Genomic DNA, 16,748 nt, shown 5'->3' with positions numbered 1-16,748 from the left:
GATTTTTAGGAACAACATAGTGTAACTGTTACTATAGATGTTGTGTTTTAATCATGACTATATCTCCAGTAGAAAGTAAACAAACATGTACCCCCATTGTGCTGAGGTGGTGTTAGTAAAGAACATTAGCTGACCCTTTAAAAAATGATGCTCAATTTCTTGAATGTGACACTAATAAAAAAAGACAAAACTATTTAAGTTCATGCGCCCATAAGCTCAGGATGCATTGTGTGAAGATAAACTATGATTTCATAGCAAATATCAAATATTGACATCACTGATATTGTTTGCAGGCGTGAATGGTAACAGATAAGCTCCATAAACCTCTTAACAGCCAGAAACACGCAGCAGTTCACAGCGATCAGCATTTGCTCTCTAATTGCCTGAATCTGCAAAACTGGTGTAAATTGGCGGGATAATCCTCCAGTGTGTCTCCATTGTAAAAATGCAGAGCTGCTTATTTCATAATGTGCAAGTCAGAGAGCGGGTAACAAGAGAGGAGATGGTTCTAACAGACACATGAACACACACAAACACACACGAGGGAGCACACACTCCCTGGGGAAGTAATAATGACCTAAGGAACCTGCCTCACCTTGGCAGAGAAAACACATTTCCACCCACACACACCTGGGTACCACAGCACACAGAATGATGGATGATGCAACAGGGAAAACACAACATGCAATAAGAGGAGGGGAGAGAGGCAGAATGGAGTAGGGTAACACCGAGTCAGAGTAATAAATTGACCGGGATAGGGCACGAGAGCACGGTAACAGATAAGTGAGGTGGGGTATGAGAGGGAGGAACAGATGAACATCAATGAGGCTTGTGTTGGGAAAAACACATTGTTAATGGATTTCAAATTTGTGCTTATAGTCCCCAAATCCAGCACACAAAATAATATGACTCCTAAAATAATTGATACAGACTTTGCCGCGAGCCAAATAGTTCCTGCATGGAGGAGAAGCAAAGGAGCTATTCCTATACATCATAAGGAGGGGCAACAATAAAACGGCTGCGAGAGAGATGAGGAAGGGAATTTAATTAAAGCCCTGGGACAACACGTGCCCTTCAGGCGCAGACAAGCTCGGGCTCAAGGCTGTGATGGAGCCTCCATTTCACCCATTTTATTTCGAGCCTGCCTACTGAGGGCGGAAGCTATTCAAATCAAAAGATGAAGAAAGGATTATGGGTCTGTCAAATCCGAAATGTGGGAAAACTCAGCATCAGTAAAGGCCGTACGCGCCATGACAGACACATTCAATGATTTGCCTCCATCTTTCTACTCACCTGGCACAGATGTTCCCAGCGCCACAAACACCACGGCCGTCACCGAGTCCTTCAGGCCGACCGTGCAGCCAAAGTGCGAGGCCAGGTCTCCGGTGACCGCCGTCAGGACGCCGATCAGCGATATGGAGACGATGAAGCAGGCCCAGCCGTTCCAGTACTCCGTGGGCGGGACGAAGGCGAACAGGACTTTCCAGAAGACGGTAAGAAAGTGCATGATGTAGTCGAAGCAGGACGGCAGCCGCTCCTCGCCGCTCTCCTCCTCATCGTCGTCTCCTTTGGGGGTGGATTCACACAGAGAGGAAAGGCAGGGAGATAATTGAAAGAAGTAGAACAGTGAGTGGGCGATAACGTTACACTGTGTAACGTCAAATGTAAGTGAGGCGCACAATCTGAAGAGGCTAACTTTTAGCAAAAATGTATCCTAATTGATTTGACATCAAATCCAATAATTAGTTACATATTTGTGGTAATAAATATTCTTGCAAAGAGTCTTCAGGACAGCTTGTCAGATTGTTGCATAAATCTGGCATTGATTAAACAAAGAAGATACAACTTAGGAGTGAGATTTAGATGTCAAATTTTGGAAAAAGCCTGAAATACGCTAAATAGCTGCTCATATTATTAGTTTATGGACAAGAGACAAGTATTGATTTACTCATCAGTTGGCAAGAAAGCAAAAAAGAACACCCACTGTGTTTCTTTCCAGCGGGAGTAGAGAAAACCTCCCTCCCTCTCTCTTGTGTTAACAGATAGAAAATAGCCCATATTGGGTGTTTAGAATCAGCAATGAAACCTGCACAAGTACACTTTAAATAGTTAAATAAGTGCAAAAGAAAGGTTCAACATAAAATGCTGATGCAAACATTTCCGAAAATATAATTTATTTATCATCCATCATCTTTTCAAAATGAAGTCAAATAGGAACTCAAGAACCAGAATGAGTGTGAGTGTGTGTGTGTGTGTGTGTGTGTGTGTGTGTGTGTGTGCGCGCGTGTGTGCGTGTTACCTGCGCTGACAGTGACAGCGTTGACAAACTGCTCCCTCCAGCTGCTGCTTCCCACCACCAAGGCCAGGTTTGTCTTCTTGATCAACTTATCTACCGTATTCTACACACACACACACACACACACACACACACACACACACACACACACACACACACACACACACACACACACACACACACACACACACACACACACACACACACACACACACACACACACACACACACACACACACACACACACACACACACACACACAGAAAGCAAACATGCAGGAGCACACAGACCAGAAAAGACACTCAAGTTGTTAATTCACTCACATCCACACAGAAACTTTTCAATTAGCTCTCATGCTGCAAAGATACATTTAAAAAGTCCATAATTCATAACACTGACAACTTGAGGGTGGAGAATGCTCATTAATACGATGCTGTGAAATCTAGGAAACCCCTTCAGGCGGAGTGGGCTAGGCTTCTGTTTAATAGCAGCGAGGAAGGGGAATAATGAAAGTTGTTGATGCAAAACAGCTCTAGCAGTCATTATCATAACTCAGCTTTGTGAGGAGGAAACCCTGCATGATTTACTATTCAATAAGAGAGACCACATGATTTTATACTCAATATACTGTGAATTAGTAGTGTCAACAAGGTAATTCAAATTCATTCCAGCGTGGGGCGCCAATTAAGGGTGTATGCATCGGACTGGGATTGTAACGCCTCAGCATTGTTCAGTAGAAGACGGAGGAACTAGCGTTGCATGCACTAGAGAGGGAGGAAGATGGATAACCTGTTCAGCCCGCCAGATAAGTGTGTGTACTGCTCTCTGCTCACGCACACACACACACACACACAGAATGACACAAATGGAAAAAATAAGCAAATGAAATGGGCAACAAAAATATGATTTTCAAAGCAATGACAAAAAGACAAAATCATGAGGAAATGATAAACAGAATGAAAACATGACGAAGACAGGCGCCTCAAGAGAGAATGAGCTGTAATGATCCATGGCTGAAGAACAATGCAATGCTTTCTTTACACAACATTTATTACATGACTAAGCAAATGTATTTTCTCATCTGCAGGATGAATGATCTACCAGCAACTTTGCTTTCCTCTAAGGCACCAAGACGACAGCTCAATTTGAGTTTTTTGTTGTCTTCTGCATGTGTGATATCAAAATGACATGCATCTCAGCAGAGAATCCATTACATGCTAACAAAATGAATCATTCATCCTCTGGACCGGGGGGGGGGGGGGGGGGTAACACGCACTTTAAAATCATTTCAGATGCAATTTGCATTTTGGCTCTGTCTAATTTTCTGAATGCCAAGCTGGTGGGCATTATTATTTCTACAAGACTATATGGTGATTCATTCTGAAGAGCTTACAAAACAAGATTGCCTGTAAATGGAAACATTTGCAGAAGAAACCGGCTCACCTTGAACTCGTAGGACTCTTCGATGACCACCTCTACTTGTGTGTGTTCTCCCAGACTGGGACAGCCCATCTTGGCCACTTCTTCGTCCTCTGCTCCCACCAAGGGCTTGTTCTCATTGGAGTCCCCTGCAGAACCCAGAGAAGAAAGGGTCAGTGAGGTCAGTACGTTGGGGTGTAACTGTATGGAGGTTATTCAGTGCCAGCTAACAGAAACCAAGTTAAAGGAGATCAATTTATGTTGCAGTGAGGAAACAGAGGTTGTGTACACATTCACTTTAATTCTGTAGTTTTTTGTTGTGAGTATTGCAGTTTTTTTTTCCTGTTATGATCATATCTTTGTACATTGAAGAACAGGCCTTCTGTTCTGGGGTTCTCTGCATTTTTGCACATTTTTTTGTTATTGTTACCTTCACCACAAAACCATTCAGTCACTTTATTAATATTGGTCTGAAAACACATACTGTAAACCTACTGGTCTAGGAGTGTTTACCCCACAGAGGAGGTCATTTTTAGATTTGCTTTGTTTGTTTGGATTAAATAAAAACTACTGGCCTGGTTTTTATGAAATATTGTGAAATGATAAAGCATGGGCCGAGGAAGAACCCATTACATTTGGGAGTGGATTCAAATCACAGGGTTCCTCACAAGATAAGGCACCTTGCTCGGGCAAAGGTTTGTTGCTGGTGCGAATGATATCAGCCCATTAAATCAGTGGTTTTCAGCCTCATACATCTAGGTCAGAAGGGACCTGCTGCACCAGGAGGAAAAAGAAGATGACAGTAACCTTAGCAACTTGAGTTGTTATAATAAGAGCAATGGTAAAAAAAAAAGTCAGGTGATCAAGTGTTAAGAGTAACTCCATAAGGATGGAGGGTCAGGAGCAATGGATACCCAGGAGGCAGGTGTTCTTGTACCATATGAAACCAACAACATCTTTATCACAAATAGTTGAAGGTAGACATGTTGCCCATTCCTAGAAAGGTGGTCCCTTTATTGTCTAAACTAAATTAAGTTTTGTGTTTGTGTTCAAGATGTTAAAATGTCAGCCCCTCTTTCATATTCTTCTCTGACAAACAAACATAGAGCTTCGTGGTATAACATTTGTTAGTGCCATACTCCTTCTAGATGTAAAATGTATGAAGTATTATATATGCATTGAGCTTCGGCCTGGCATTGAACTAAAATCATTTTCCATGTATTTTTCCATTTGTCTGATTTTTACCAGAGCAGCATGAATTGCTTTTATGGATTTGCTGGGTTTTCATTTATGAGAGTGTGCAAGCAGCTGTGAAATTGTAAATGCTAATATTCAAAGAATGATGTGAGAAATCGGATCAATCAAGCTTTCCATGTTATTGTACTGTAAATATGAAGAGCCACGAGGAAAGGCCGATGTTCTCACATGAAACAATCTCTCTATCTCTCAAACACCAAACTTTCCTCCACACACCCCTCCATTCATCCATACGTCTGCTCCTCTCTCTTCAAACTCAGTGTCTGTCAGTAATTGAGTCAACTGTTATCAGTGTAAACCTGCTGTAATTGAAAAGAAACGACAGCATGTGCGTGCGTGTGTGGTTCAGTTTGTGTATGTCCCTCCACATGTGACAGTCCTATAAAACCAATTAAATTCCCTCTGTGATGAAACATGCCCTGGGCTGCTGGCTCTTCATGACATGACATGGAGAGAACAGACCTTTCCCCCATCAGATCTGTCACTTTGTCTACAGAGGAAGTGTAGCATAAGCAGCACCATCACCAGCATCATCACTGCTCCATCTGTGTTCATACAGGACGCATTCAGGCACTGTGTCAAGTGTAGGTCACCCGGGGTGTAGCATAAGGTAAAGGCATGCATGGGTTGTACTCAACAACCTCAGTCAGTATTAGAGTAGGGCAGGGATGGCTACTTCCTGGTGTGTAGGCCAAGCAGGAAGTTAGCATTGCAAGGGATCCCTTAACAAAAACCAATGGGATTTTTCCATTGAATTGAGGTATATTGCAGAATATAACATGGCAAACAACACGTCTACTTACATGTATTGTTCAGAAGGATAATCTCCAAATATTAACACCACTTTATGATTTATGAAGTACAAAAAGCTAACATAAGGCTATAAAGGAACAAGCTTGACCTTGGTCACAACTCACGAGCAGCTAATGTTCTGTGTGATCATGTTGAGTAGTCTCATTTAGACACTTCTCTTCAACTGCCATTAACATGTTTGAAAACCCAGTGACAGGACTGGAAAAATGCTGACTCATTCCTGCACCACTCTATACTTTTGTTGTTTCAAATGTTTGACTTATTTCATTACAGGAATTGCACAATGGGAATAAAGTATGTCTATAAACATCTTATATGAGATTTTGGTTGATTGCCATTTTCTTTGTCATTGAGGCGCTTAATAATGAATTAGTTGCAATCTTACTTGTGTATACTGAGGGTGGGAAGGGAGAGAAATACTGTATGTCGTAGAGCAATGGTCCCAAACCTGCTCGGAGTGTTTTTTATTGGCCTGAAGAAAAATAAAATCAATGCTGCTGCTTTCCAACCCCATAGAATAATGTGTAGTGGCCTGAACCCCAGGTTGACAACCAGTCTATTAGAGAGAGGTTAGATGCGTGTACATTATTCAGTGAGGCAGAGAACAGAAGAAAGGATAGAAAAGGGTGAATTGAGGATAACTGAGACAAAGGAACGGTCTCTGTAAAGTGAAAGGACTCAACAAAAGTCACTCCACATTTCTTTTTGTCTTTTCTGTCAACATTCGAAAGAAATGTCAAAGCTGAGCAAGCAGTAGAAATTACTTATTGACTTTCAGCGCCGGTTCTCTTTAGCCTTGAGCAACCTGCCAGAGAAGCTGTCTGTCACTGTAATTGGCCTTTTTAGAAATTAACTTCCTACATTTTTTAGAAGTTGAGGGGCTTAATGTTTTAGATTAGTGGATTTCAAAGCGCTGAGGTTATCTATGTGGACTCAAAAAGCTTTAACTGACAGAGGAGAAGAAGGAACATGATCAAAATAGATCATAATTTAAATGTGTTCAGAAGGGGCATAACGCGAAACCCGCAGGTCCCCACCAACCCGTTCACGTATCTAACAGATATTCCCCACTCAGCGAGACACCCGCTGAGAAGCCAACTCTGGTTATTGGCAGCTCTATTATGAGACACGTGAATTTAGAGACCGAAGCCTCCACAGTCACATGCATTCCGGGGGCCAGAGCGGGCGACGTTGAGGCGCATGTTAGACTGCTGGCTAAAAATAAACGTCAATACAGTAGAATTGTTATTCACGTCGGTGGTAATGATGTTCGTTTACAGCAATCAGAATGCACCAAACTTAATGTGGCGTCGGTGTGTAGTTATGCTAAAACAATGTCGGACACCGTAATCTTCTCTGGTCCCCTCCCCAATCTGATCAATGATGACATGTATAGCCGCATGTCATCATTTCAGCGCTGGTTGTCTTGGTGGTGCCCAGCAAACAATGTGGGCTTCGTAAATAATTGGACAGCCTTCTGGGGAAAACCTGGTCTGATTAAGAGAGACGGCATTCATCCTACTTTGGAAGGTGCAAATCTCATTTCGGCAAACATTTCAGGGCTTTGTGGACTTAATCCATGACAAACTGGAGTTGAGACCAGGAGGCAGAGTCGCAGTCTTACACGCTTCTCTGCGCTCTCTCCTGGCAGGGCAGTCATCCATAGGAATCCCGAACCCAATAAAATACCCAATATTAACGGTGTGTGTGTCTGCCCAAGGACAATTTAAGGTAAAACCTAATAGAGGTGTCATACATAATAACCTAATAAAAGTAAATGTAACAACTACTACAGTGCAACAAAACAGGAAGATTAAATGTGGTCTCTTAAACATAAGATCTCTAGCATCTAAAGCAATATTGGTAAATGATTTAATATCAGATTATAATATTGATATATGCTGTCTCACTGAAACTTGGTTGAGACATGAAGAATATGTCAGCATAAATGAGGCCATTCCACCTAGCCATATCAATACTCATATTGCCCGAGGCACGGGCCGAGGAGGTGGAGTTGCAGCAATCTTTGACTCAAGTTTACTTATCAATACTAAACAAAAATTAAATTATACCTCCTTTGAAAGCCTCGTTTTTAGTCTTACACATCCGACCTGGAAAACTTTGCAGCCAATCTTATTTGTTACAGTGTACCGTGCACCAGGTCCTTATTCAGAATTCTTATCAGAATTCTCTGAGTTTTTATCAACTTTGGTACTTAAAACAGATAAAGTAATTATCGTAGGTGACTTTAATATTCATGTTGACGATGATAAAAATAGCCTTACTGTTGCATTTAACCCTACATTAGATTCTGTTGGTTTCTGTCAGTGTAAATAAACCAACCCATTGCTATAATCACACTCTCGACCTTGTTCTGACTTATGGTATTGAAATTGAGCAACTATTAGTCGAACCGCATAATCCTGCTTTATCCGACCATTTCTTAGTAACTTTTGAAGTACTGTCAAAACTTTTGAAGTACTGTCAAAAGCTCCTGCAGCAGAAACCTATCTGTTAGTGCTATAGCCAATTTTAAGGAAGAGATTCCACCAATACTTAACTCGATAGCATGTCTGAATGAAAGGGAGGAAACTTATACAAAATGTACACCACCCCAAATTGATCATGTTGTTGATAGTGCTACAGATGCGCTGCGAATAAAATTAGACTCTGTTGCTCCTTTGAAAAAGAAGAAAATAAAACAACATAGATTAGCTCCATGGCATAATGCCGAAACCCGCAAAATAAAGCAAAAGTCGAGACAACTTGAAAGAATATGGCGTTCCACTAAACTTGAAGAATCTCGTTTAATTTGGCATATTACTCTCAATGAATATAAGAAAGCACCGCGTAAAGCGAGAGCAGCCTACTACTCTTCATTAATAGATGAGAATAAGAATAATGCAAGATTTCTTTTCAGCACTGTAGCCAGGCTGACAGAGAGCCACAGCTCGACTGAGCCTTCTATTCCCATAGCACTCAGTAGTAATGATTTTATGTGCTTTTTTAACGATAAAATTGTTACTCTTAGAAACAAAATCAATGACCTCTTGCCTTTGACCAGTATAGTATTATCAACAGCTCCCGGAAACGTAAGTTCTAATATTACACTAGATAGTAAACTAGAATGCTTTTCAGCCATAAACCTTGAACAATTAAATTCAATGATTCTCTCTTCTAAACCATCAACGTGTATCTTAGACCCAATTCCAACTAAGCTGTTAAAATAAGTTTTTCCATTAATTAGCACTTCTTTATTAAATATTATGAATATGTCTTTATTATCAGGCTATGTTCCACAATCATTCAAAGTAGCAGTGATAAAACCGCTTCTTAAAAAGCACAACCTCGATCCAGAGGATTTAGCCAATTATAGACCTATTTCTAATCTTCCGTTCCTCTCAAAAATTCTTGAGAAAGCAGTCGCAAAACAGCTGTGTGATTACTTAAAAAACTATGATTTATTTGAAGATTTTCAGTCTGGCTTTAGAACACAACATAGCACAGAGACAGCTCTGGTTAAAGTCACAAATGACCTTCTAATAGCCTCAGACAAGGGACTTGTCTCTATTCTTGTCTTGCTCGATCTTAGTGCTGCATTTGATACTATCGACCATGATATCCTATTGCAATGACTAGAGCACTTAGTTGGCATACAGGGAACTGCTTTAGGCTGGTTTAGGTCCTATCTATCTGAACGCTCTCAGTTTGTACGTGTCAACGATGAATCTTCCATGCAAACCAAAGTTAGCCAAGGAGTGCCACAGGGCTCAGTGCTTGGACCTATTTTGTTCACACTATATATGCTTCCGTTAGGCAATATTATAAGGAATCATTCTGTAAACTTTCATTGTTATGCGGATGATACTCAACTATATTTACCAATCAAGCCTGATGAAATTAATCATCTAAATAAAATTCAAAACTGCCTCAAGGATTTAAAAACGTGGATGACATTACATTTTTTGATGTTAAACACGACCAAAACTGAAGTTATTGTACTTGGCCCGAAGAATCTATGAAACAAATTATCTAAAGATATACTAACTATGGATGGCATTAATTTGGCCTCCAGTGAGACTGTAAGGAATCTTGGTGTTATATTTGATCAGGATTTATCCTTTAACACCCACATAAAATCAATTTCAAGGACTGCCTACTTCCATCTACGTAACATTGCAAAAATCAGGCATATCTTGCCTCAAAACGATGCAGAGAAACTAGTCCATGCATTTGTTACTTCAAGGCTGGATTATCGTAACTCCTTATTATCAGGGTGTACAAAGAAGGCAGTCAAGTCGCTTCAGTTGATTCAAAATGCTGCAGCTCGTGTACTAACCAGAGTTAGGAAAAGGGACCACATTACTCCTGTTCTGGCTGCCTTACACTGGCTCCCTATAGAACACAGGATAGAATTTAAAATTCTTCTTCTCGCCTACAAAGCCCTTAATGGGCAGGCGCCATCTTACCTTAAAGAACTCATTATACCCTACTGTCCTACTAGGGCATTGCGTTCCAAGAATGCAGGGTTGTTGGTTGTTCCTAGAGTCTCTAAAAGTACAATGGGAGCCAGAGCCTTTTCTTATCAAGCTCCACTTTTGTGGAATCAGCTTCCAGTTTGTGTTCGGGCGGCAGACACCTTATCCGTTTTTAAGAGTACGCTTAAGACCTTCCTTTTTGATAAAGCTTATAGTTAGGGCTGATTAGATTCAGCCCCTAGTTTTGCTGATATAGGCTTAGTTTGTCGGGGGACATCTTACTTCTTCCTTCTCTCTGTCTATACCTGTGTACTCTCATGTTCCGATTAACCCAGCTTCCCCAAATTTCTTTCTTTTTGGTGTCTATATACGCCGGGATCCGGAGTCATGGATGATCCTGCGGTCCTGTGTCATGGATCGCGAGTCCTGGATCTTGAGTCGTGGCTGTGGTCCTGGATCATAAGTCCTGGATGGATATCCTCGTGGATTCATCTTCCTATTATACACACATGCATGTCCAAACATTTGGACTACCTATGTTGCAAATGTATTATCTTTTCAATTTACACACGGCATCTATTGCACGTCTGTCCGTCCTGGGAGAGGGATCCCTCCTCTGTTGCTCTCCCTGAGGTTTCTCCCATTTTTCCCTTTAAACTGTGGGTTTTCTCTGGAAGTTTTTCCTTGTACGATGTGAGGGTCTAAAGACAGAGGGTGTCGTATTGTCATACTGATATTCTGTACAAACTGTGAAGTCCACTGAGACAAATGTAACATTTGCGATATTGGGCTATATAAATAAACATTGATTGATTGAGAAATTGTGTTAAATATGAAATTATGAACAAAAAATGAAAATGTGTAGTCCTTTCAAACACAAATATAGATTTGTTTTTTAAACACCTCACAGATCACGTCCAGAGTTCTTTAAATCCTTTCCATCTGCTTCGTTCAGTGTGAAATGTTTCCCAAGTTAATCCGAGTTTGGATTGGTGGATTCAGACAATCGATGAGAGTCTCACTCTGTGAATAAGACTTTGGTGTGCAGGGGACCTGAACCCTACATTAAGACTCATTCTGTTTGTCACACACTCTTAAACACACAAACTCACTCACCGTGTTTCTGCCCTATCTCCAGCAGAATGGGCTCTCCCAGCTCCAGGGTGAAGGTCTTGTTCTTCTCATACAACTCATCATCAATGATCTTCACCTCAATGATCTTCCTGTTAAAAGAAGAAAAGAAGATATCATAAAAAAGTTGCACTCCTCTGTTTTGTCTTGCAGAAGATGATGAGCAAGATTAAAACATTGGACATTACTCAGAGGGGCACTCTTATGAGGCAGCTTACCCCCCCAGGCCCTGGTTATATATTTCTTCCAGGTGACAGTGATGCAATGCAGCACAGCCACATTAGGATATGTACAATCAGGAACACCCAGGGGTAACCCTCCGATTGCAGCGCAAAGAGTTTTGAGGGGACACTATCCAGAACACATAGAGTACGATTAAAAGTAGTTGTGTGAGAAATGTCTTATTATATGGAAAAAAAGTTAGATGGCATCTCTGAGATATGTCAGTATATTTAGATCAATTTAAAAAAGTGAACAAATATTTAACATACATTACTTGAAAAAAGAGTATGGGAGCCCTGAGAAGGAAGTGAGAACAAACTAATTCTGGTGATCAGTTTTTTAAAATCTAATATTTCTGAGTTTAATGCACTCTAATCACACCATTTTTTGTTGCAATTTCGATTATTTTCTCACTTTTTTCACCTGTTCTAAAGCCATAAACATAGGTGATATTTATTTGTATTTGATCTTAGTGCACCATTAAAAAAAGGTTTGCCAGGTGTGTGGTGGATACACTAATGTAGGCAGTAATTACAAAAAAATTAGTAATATAAAATGTAATCGACAGATAAAAAAGTATTTGACTGCTGTGTAATTGATGCTGGTACACAAATTTGTATTGATATTGGAGGATAATAACCTCAGTATGAATAAAGTTAATATTCAAATAACTAAATCTTCAATAAGATCCCATAATTTAAAAAATGTTCTGGGTAGCAACATGAGATGTGTACGGTATACGTTTTCTATGGAAATCACATCCGTTTGGCCTCCTTTTGTCCTGTTTCCACCCAGAGTTATATGGGTGACAGGCAATGAATTCATTTCCACCTGGTGGTGTCATCATCTGACACCACAAATAGGCTTCAGTTCAACAAAGAGAAACCAGAGGGAGGAAGGAGTGGAAGAGGGGGTGAGAGATTGATGGAGGTGTGGGGAGCTGGAAGCACATTGTTTTCATTGGTGAGCTGTCACGGCAACAGCGGATAAAAAACGGCTGGATTTTCTATTTCCAGAGTCAGGTTAAGCTGCCTCCTTTGAACAATGTTGGAAAAGATATGAAAGTGTGGTTTAAGTCAGATGTGGAACAATGGAGGGGGAAAAACACCCAACAACGATGAGGGATGTATGCAAATCCATTAAGTGAAGGACAAGTGAGAACAAATTAAATATCTGTTATATTTTCAATCTTGCATCTGATTTATATTTTCCTGTCCCTTAATAGGAACATTTTAGGCTTTTAATTTGTTTAAGTAACCAATCAAAATCAATGGTTATGCGAATCATTGACATAAAAAACACCCCCATGCATTTCGCATTCAGAAAATAATGTATTTTTGGTGGGGTTAAAAGATTTAACTCAATGAAAATAATATGAATATATAACTTTTTACCTGCAGTTTTATAAATGTGACATTTTTGTCTTAAAAGATCATATATAGTACCGTTTACATGACATTACCAATTTGTTTCTGTTTTGTTACTAAATCCCTGAATGTGATACGACTGAAAGTGTAAAATAAAAACAATGGAATTGATATAATCTATTATTAAAGGGAGCAACAAGGGTTATTCATTTGCAGCCATCTGTCTGTGTTGTTAGGAAACTGGAATCGGCAGTGAGATAGAGGAGGAAACACTCATGTAAAAAGGAGATAAAAGGGATAAGGGGGAGAGATGAAAGAAAAAAAGAAAAAAATTGGAAAAATGAAAAAAGGAAAAACAGAGATTACGAACCGAGAGAGGGAGGGAGTAAAGAATAAAAAGGAACGAGGCAGAAAGACTGAAAGAGGTTGAAAGAGGGGAATGAGTAATGCAGAGAGTCCATTGAGATGTGAAGGGTTATGACTCAGTACTCGGTGAGTTCACCCAGGGGAACGCACACACACTCATACACAGCAGTGGACTACCTAATGTGCCTTTCTAACAGACAAACCTCAACAGGAGGAAGCACACAGTGGATGTTTACACACTAAATGTCTTTCTTGCTGCACATCGTACACATTACGCAGAGAGTGGTTTGTATGAACAGACAGCCAGCCGCCCCCACATGTAAACCACGCTTCACCGGTGACACACAAACACACACATGTACACACAACTCAGCTGAATGCACAAAAACAACATGCAAACCTGTACCTGGTAAACACTTGGGGATTTGTACACATATGGGTCAATTAATTCATGTAATTTACACATACAAACACAAAAACACAAAAACACACTCACACACACACACACACACACACACACACACACACACACACACACACACACACACACACACACACACACACACACACACACACACACACACACACACACACACACACACACACACACACACACACACACACACACACACACACACACACACACACACACACACACACACTGCAGTGCTTTCATTATTCATAGTTGGTGCTAGCTGTAGCAGCGCTCCATCTGTGCCCTTCTTTCTTCATCTCTATCTTAGCCCTCGTCCTCCTCCTACCAGCAACTCTGATGGGATCCTTATTATTGGCGATTTCAATATTCACCTGACTGATGATAATGTATTGCACCTCCTGCTACTAAAACTAGAGAGAGAAGTGTCCACTGCTGTTGGGTGATGATAAAGGTATGTTCAGAAACAGGCCTGGAGAAAATTCAACAGAAAAATGAATCAAATCAGTCAAACTTGATCAAAACTAGATAATGGGATAATAAGCTAACACTTCATTCTTTTTTGCAAGCTGGACCTTCTTTGTTGTGACAGCAATGTGGCTTTTGGGATGGCTATGTAAAGCTGTTCAGGTTGAAATATCTCAACAACTTTGATTGGCATGTCAGTCAATATGTCCTCATCAACAACAAGATGCCATGAAAAACATCTGGACACACACTCCCGCCTCCCATGACTTCATGAAAAATGGATACATTCCTGAAAACAGTACGTTGCTCATCGTCTCTCTTCTTCTCTCATATTATGTCCACCTTGTTACTTTTTCACACCTGCTCCCCAGAAACTTACCATGTCAGACAGTTTTCTGACAGCAAACAGTCTGACACAAAACACAGACATACACACTGAACACTGAACACTGAACACACACTGTATACTGAACACAGCCACTGCACTGTCAGAAAAAAAGGCAGCCGAGTAAAACAAGTGACGGAGCGGTGCAAAAAGAAGGTATTGTTGATTGAAAAGCCCCAAACAGGATCAGGGTGGCTGCAAATCAGTTTAATGGATAAGTTTTAAATCGCCCCAGTGTGTGTGTTTGGATGTGGCCCTAAAGGTCTTGTGGAGGAGAATGATTGAGCGACAGTTTGATTTGATTAGTTGAGACCTCATCACATTACTTAATGGACAGGACTTTCTTTATATCTCTGCCTCCATCTCTTTCCATTTTCTTCTGGCGGCAGTTTTACTTTTGATTTACAGTCTACTGGAAGCCGTGCGTTTGTGTGTTTGTGTGTATGTGTTTGCAGGCTTTAAAAGACTCCCATATTTCTTTAGTGCTGGGAGCATATGTGTGTTTGAGAGAAAGCATCTCAGAGAACCGAAGCAGCAAGCATCTAATTTACTTGAGTGAGGTTGATTTATACACACACTTTAGCTTTACTGCTTCTCCTTCTGGCGGAAACTCTAAATCTCCCGGACTCTCTTACACACAAACACACACAGTGCTGTGAATCTATCCCTCCCGTACAGTAAAACTGAGATCATGAAAGGTTTTTAAAAGTTGAACAACAATGCAAGCCACCAGGCATTTCATTTTCTTTGTCAGATGACCCCAAGAATTGCAAAAAAATTGGATTAAAGTAATTTGATAACAGTCCAATGGCTTGTGAGATTTCTAATCACATCACAGTATATTCAATGTACCCATAACATTTCAAAATCCTTCAAATGATGGATGGCCCTGACTGTATATGGAGTTTATGCACTTTGTACTGCAGGCTGAAAACTCAAATATCTTATTTGTTTCATTTGTTTGGTTAAACTCATTTTGGACAACACAGACGTATTATCAGATTATAAAGAAATAGCTGCAAATTGAATTACTAGGATCTCAGATCAGTTCAATTACAGCGGACAGGCAGAAATGTGTCGGTGCATTTCTCTAAACTTATAGCCATTTTAAAGGATATCACATAGTTTTCAAGCTGTCTGTCTTCAGCCTGTCTTTATAGTGACTGATGGGAGTAAGATGTCAGAATCCAGTGACAATATTACAGGTTTGTTCAATTGTAAGCTCTTTTTTGTTAATACTGCAGAGTTACAGTGTGTTTCCCATGTGTTCTCACTCTGGTGGCAGTTTTGTAAATGCAGGTTTGCCTCAAAAGTAAAGTGTGAAAACTGCTACGGTTGGACTTAGTTGGAATTTAAGTGACAGCAGCTTTTTCGTTTTTACAGTACAGATAGTAGAGAGTGCAGAGAGGCAGAAATGTAAAACAGCGCTGTGTGCAATCAAATTATATGAGTTGGTCTAGATCTCGCGCACAAACACACCCATACCCACTTCTACAGGAGCAGGTAGGCTGCAAGAAAGCCTTCGCCTGGCTTTCTCGTCAGAGTGGTACCAACACAAACAAAACAATTTGAGGAAGGCCAACAGAGAGCCGGAGAGATACAAAAAAACTCTTAAGGGGAGCGATATCACCCCCCTTAATGATATCATGGAACGCATAATGAGCAACCACACAAAACACACTCCGAAATACACACTTGTGCTAAGTGGTCTCCAGCTGTGGTGAATAATAAAGTTGTGCCTCAGGTGTGTGTGGGATGACAGAGATGTATGGGACGATTTGAGGTTTGAGAGGGACAAAAAATAGAGAGGCTTCCCCTGTCACTCACACAGACATTCAATAAAGTTGGGCTGAAGTGCTCCTCTGACACTCGAAAACACACGGATGTCAGTTTCTCCACAGAATCGGTTTCATAAGAGGTTTTATTTCCAGGGATTTGTGAGCCCTCCCTAGATTTACGTCGCGCTGCATTCAGGGACTAATCTGCCGTAGCCGGTGACACAGCTGGTGTTTGTTTACATGGCGTAGCTGCTACAGATGCTACACTTGAGTGCACTTACAGTAGGTTGGAAACTTTCATTAGTGAAAATAGACGATCAAAATTAGGAGATAAG

The 16,748-nt window shown here is 40.6% G+C and overlaps 1 protein-coding gene across 2 annotated transcripts in view; it reads right to left on the bottom strand.

Annotated features, from left to right (window-relative positions):
• Window positions 1–16,748, bottom strand: part of slc8a4b (solute carrier family 8 member 4b) — a 105,047-nt gene that overhangs the window by 7,594 nt on the left and 80,705 nt on the right. For both annotated transcript variants that reach the window (XM_079669575.1, XM_079669576.1), the window contains exons 13-16: window positions 11,380–11,486; window positions 3,740–3,864; window positions 2,300–2,399; window positions 1,294–1,566 (exon numbers count right to left, since the gene is read on the bottom strand). In XM_079669575.1, the coding sequence (XP_079525701.1) occupies window positions 1,294–1,566; window positions 2,300–2,399; window positions 3,740–3,864; window positions 11,380–11,486 (605 nt within the window). The remainder of the gene's footprint in view (window positions 1–1,293; window positions 1,567–2,299; window positions 2,400–3,739; window positions 3,865–11,379; window positions 11,487–16,748) is intronic.

This window comes from Notothenia rossii (assembly GCF_949606895.1).
Source record: "Notothenia rossii genome assembly, chromosome: 3".
NCBI classification, from domain to species: Eukaryota; Metazoa; Chordata; class Actinopteri; order Perciformes; family Nototheniidae; genus Notothenia; species Notothenia rossii.
Note: the sequence above shows the minus strand (reverse complement) of the source record. Positions and strands in the feature narration are given on the sequence as shown.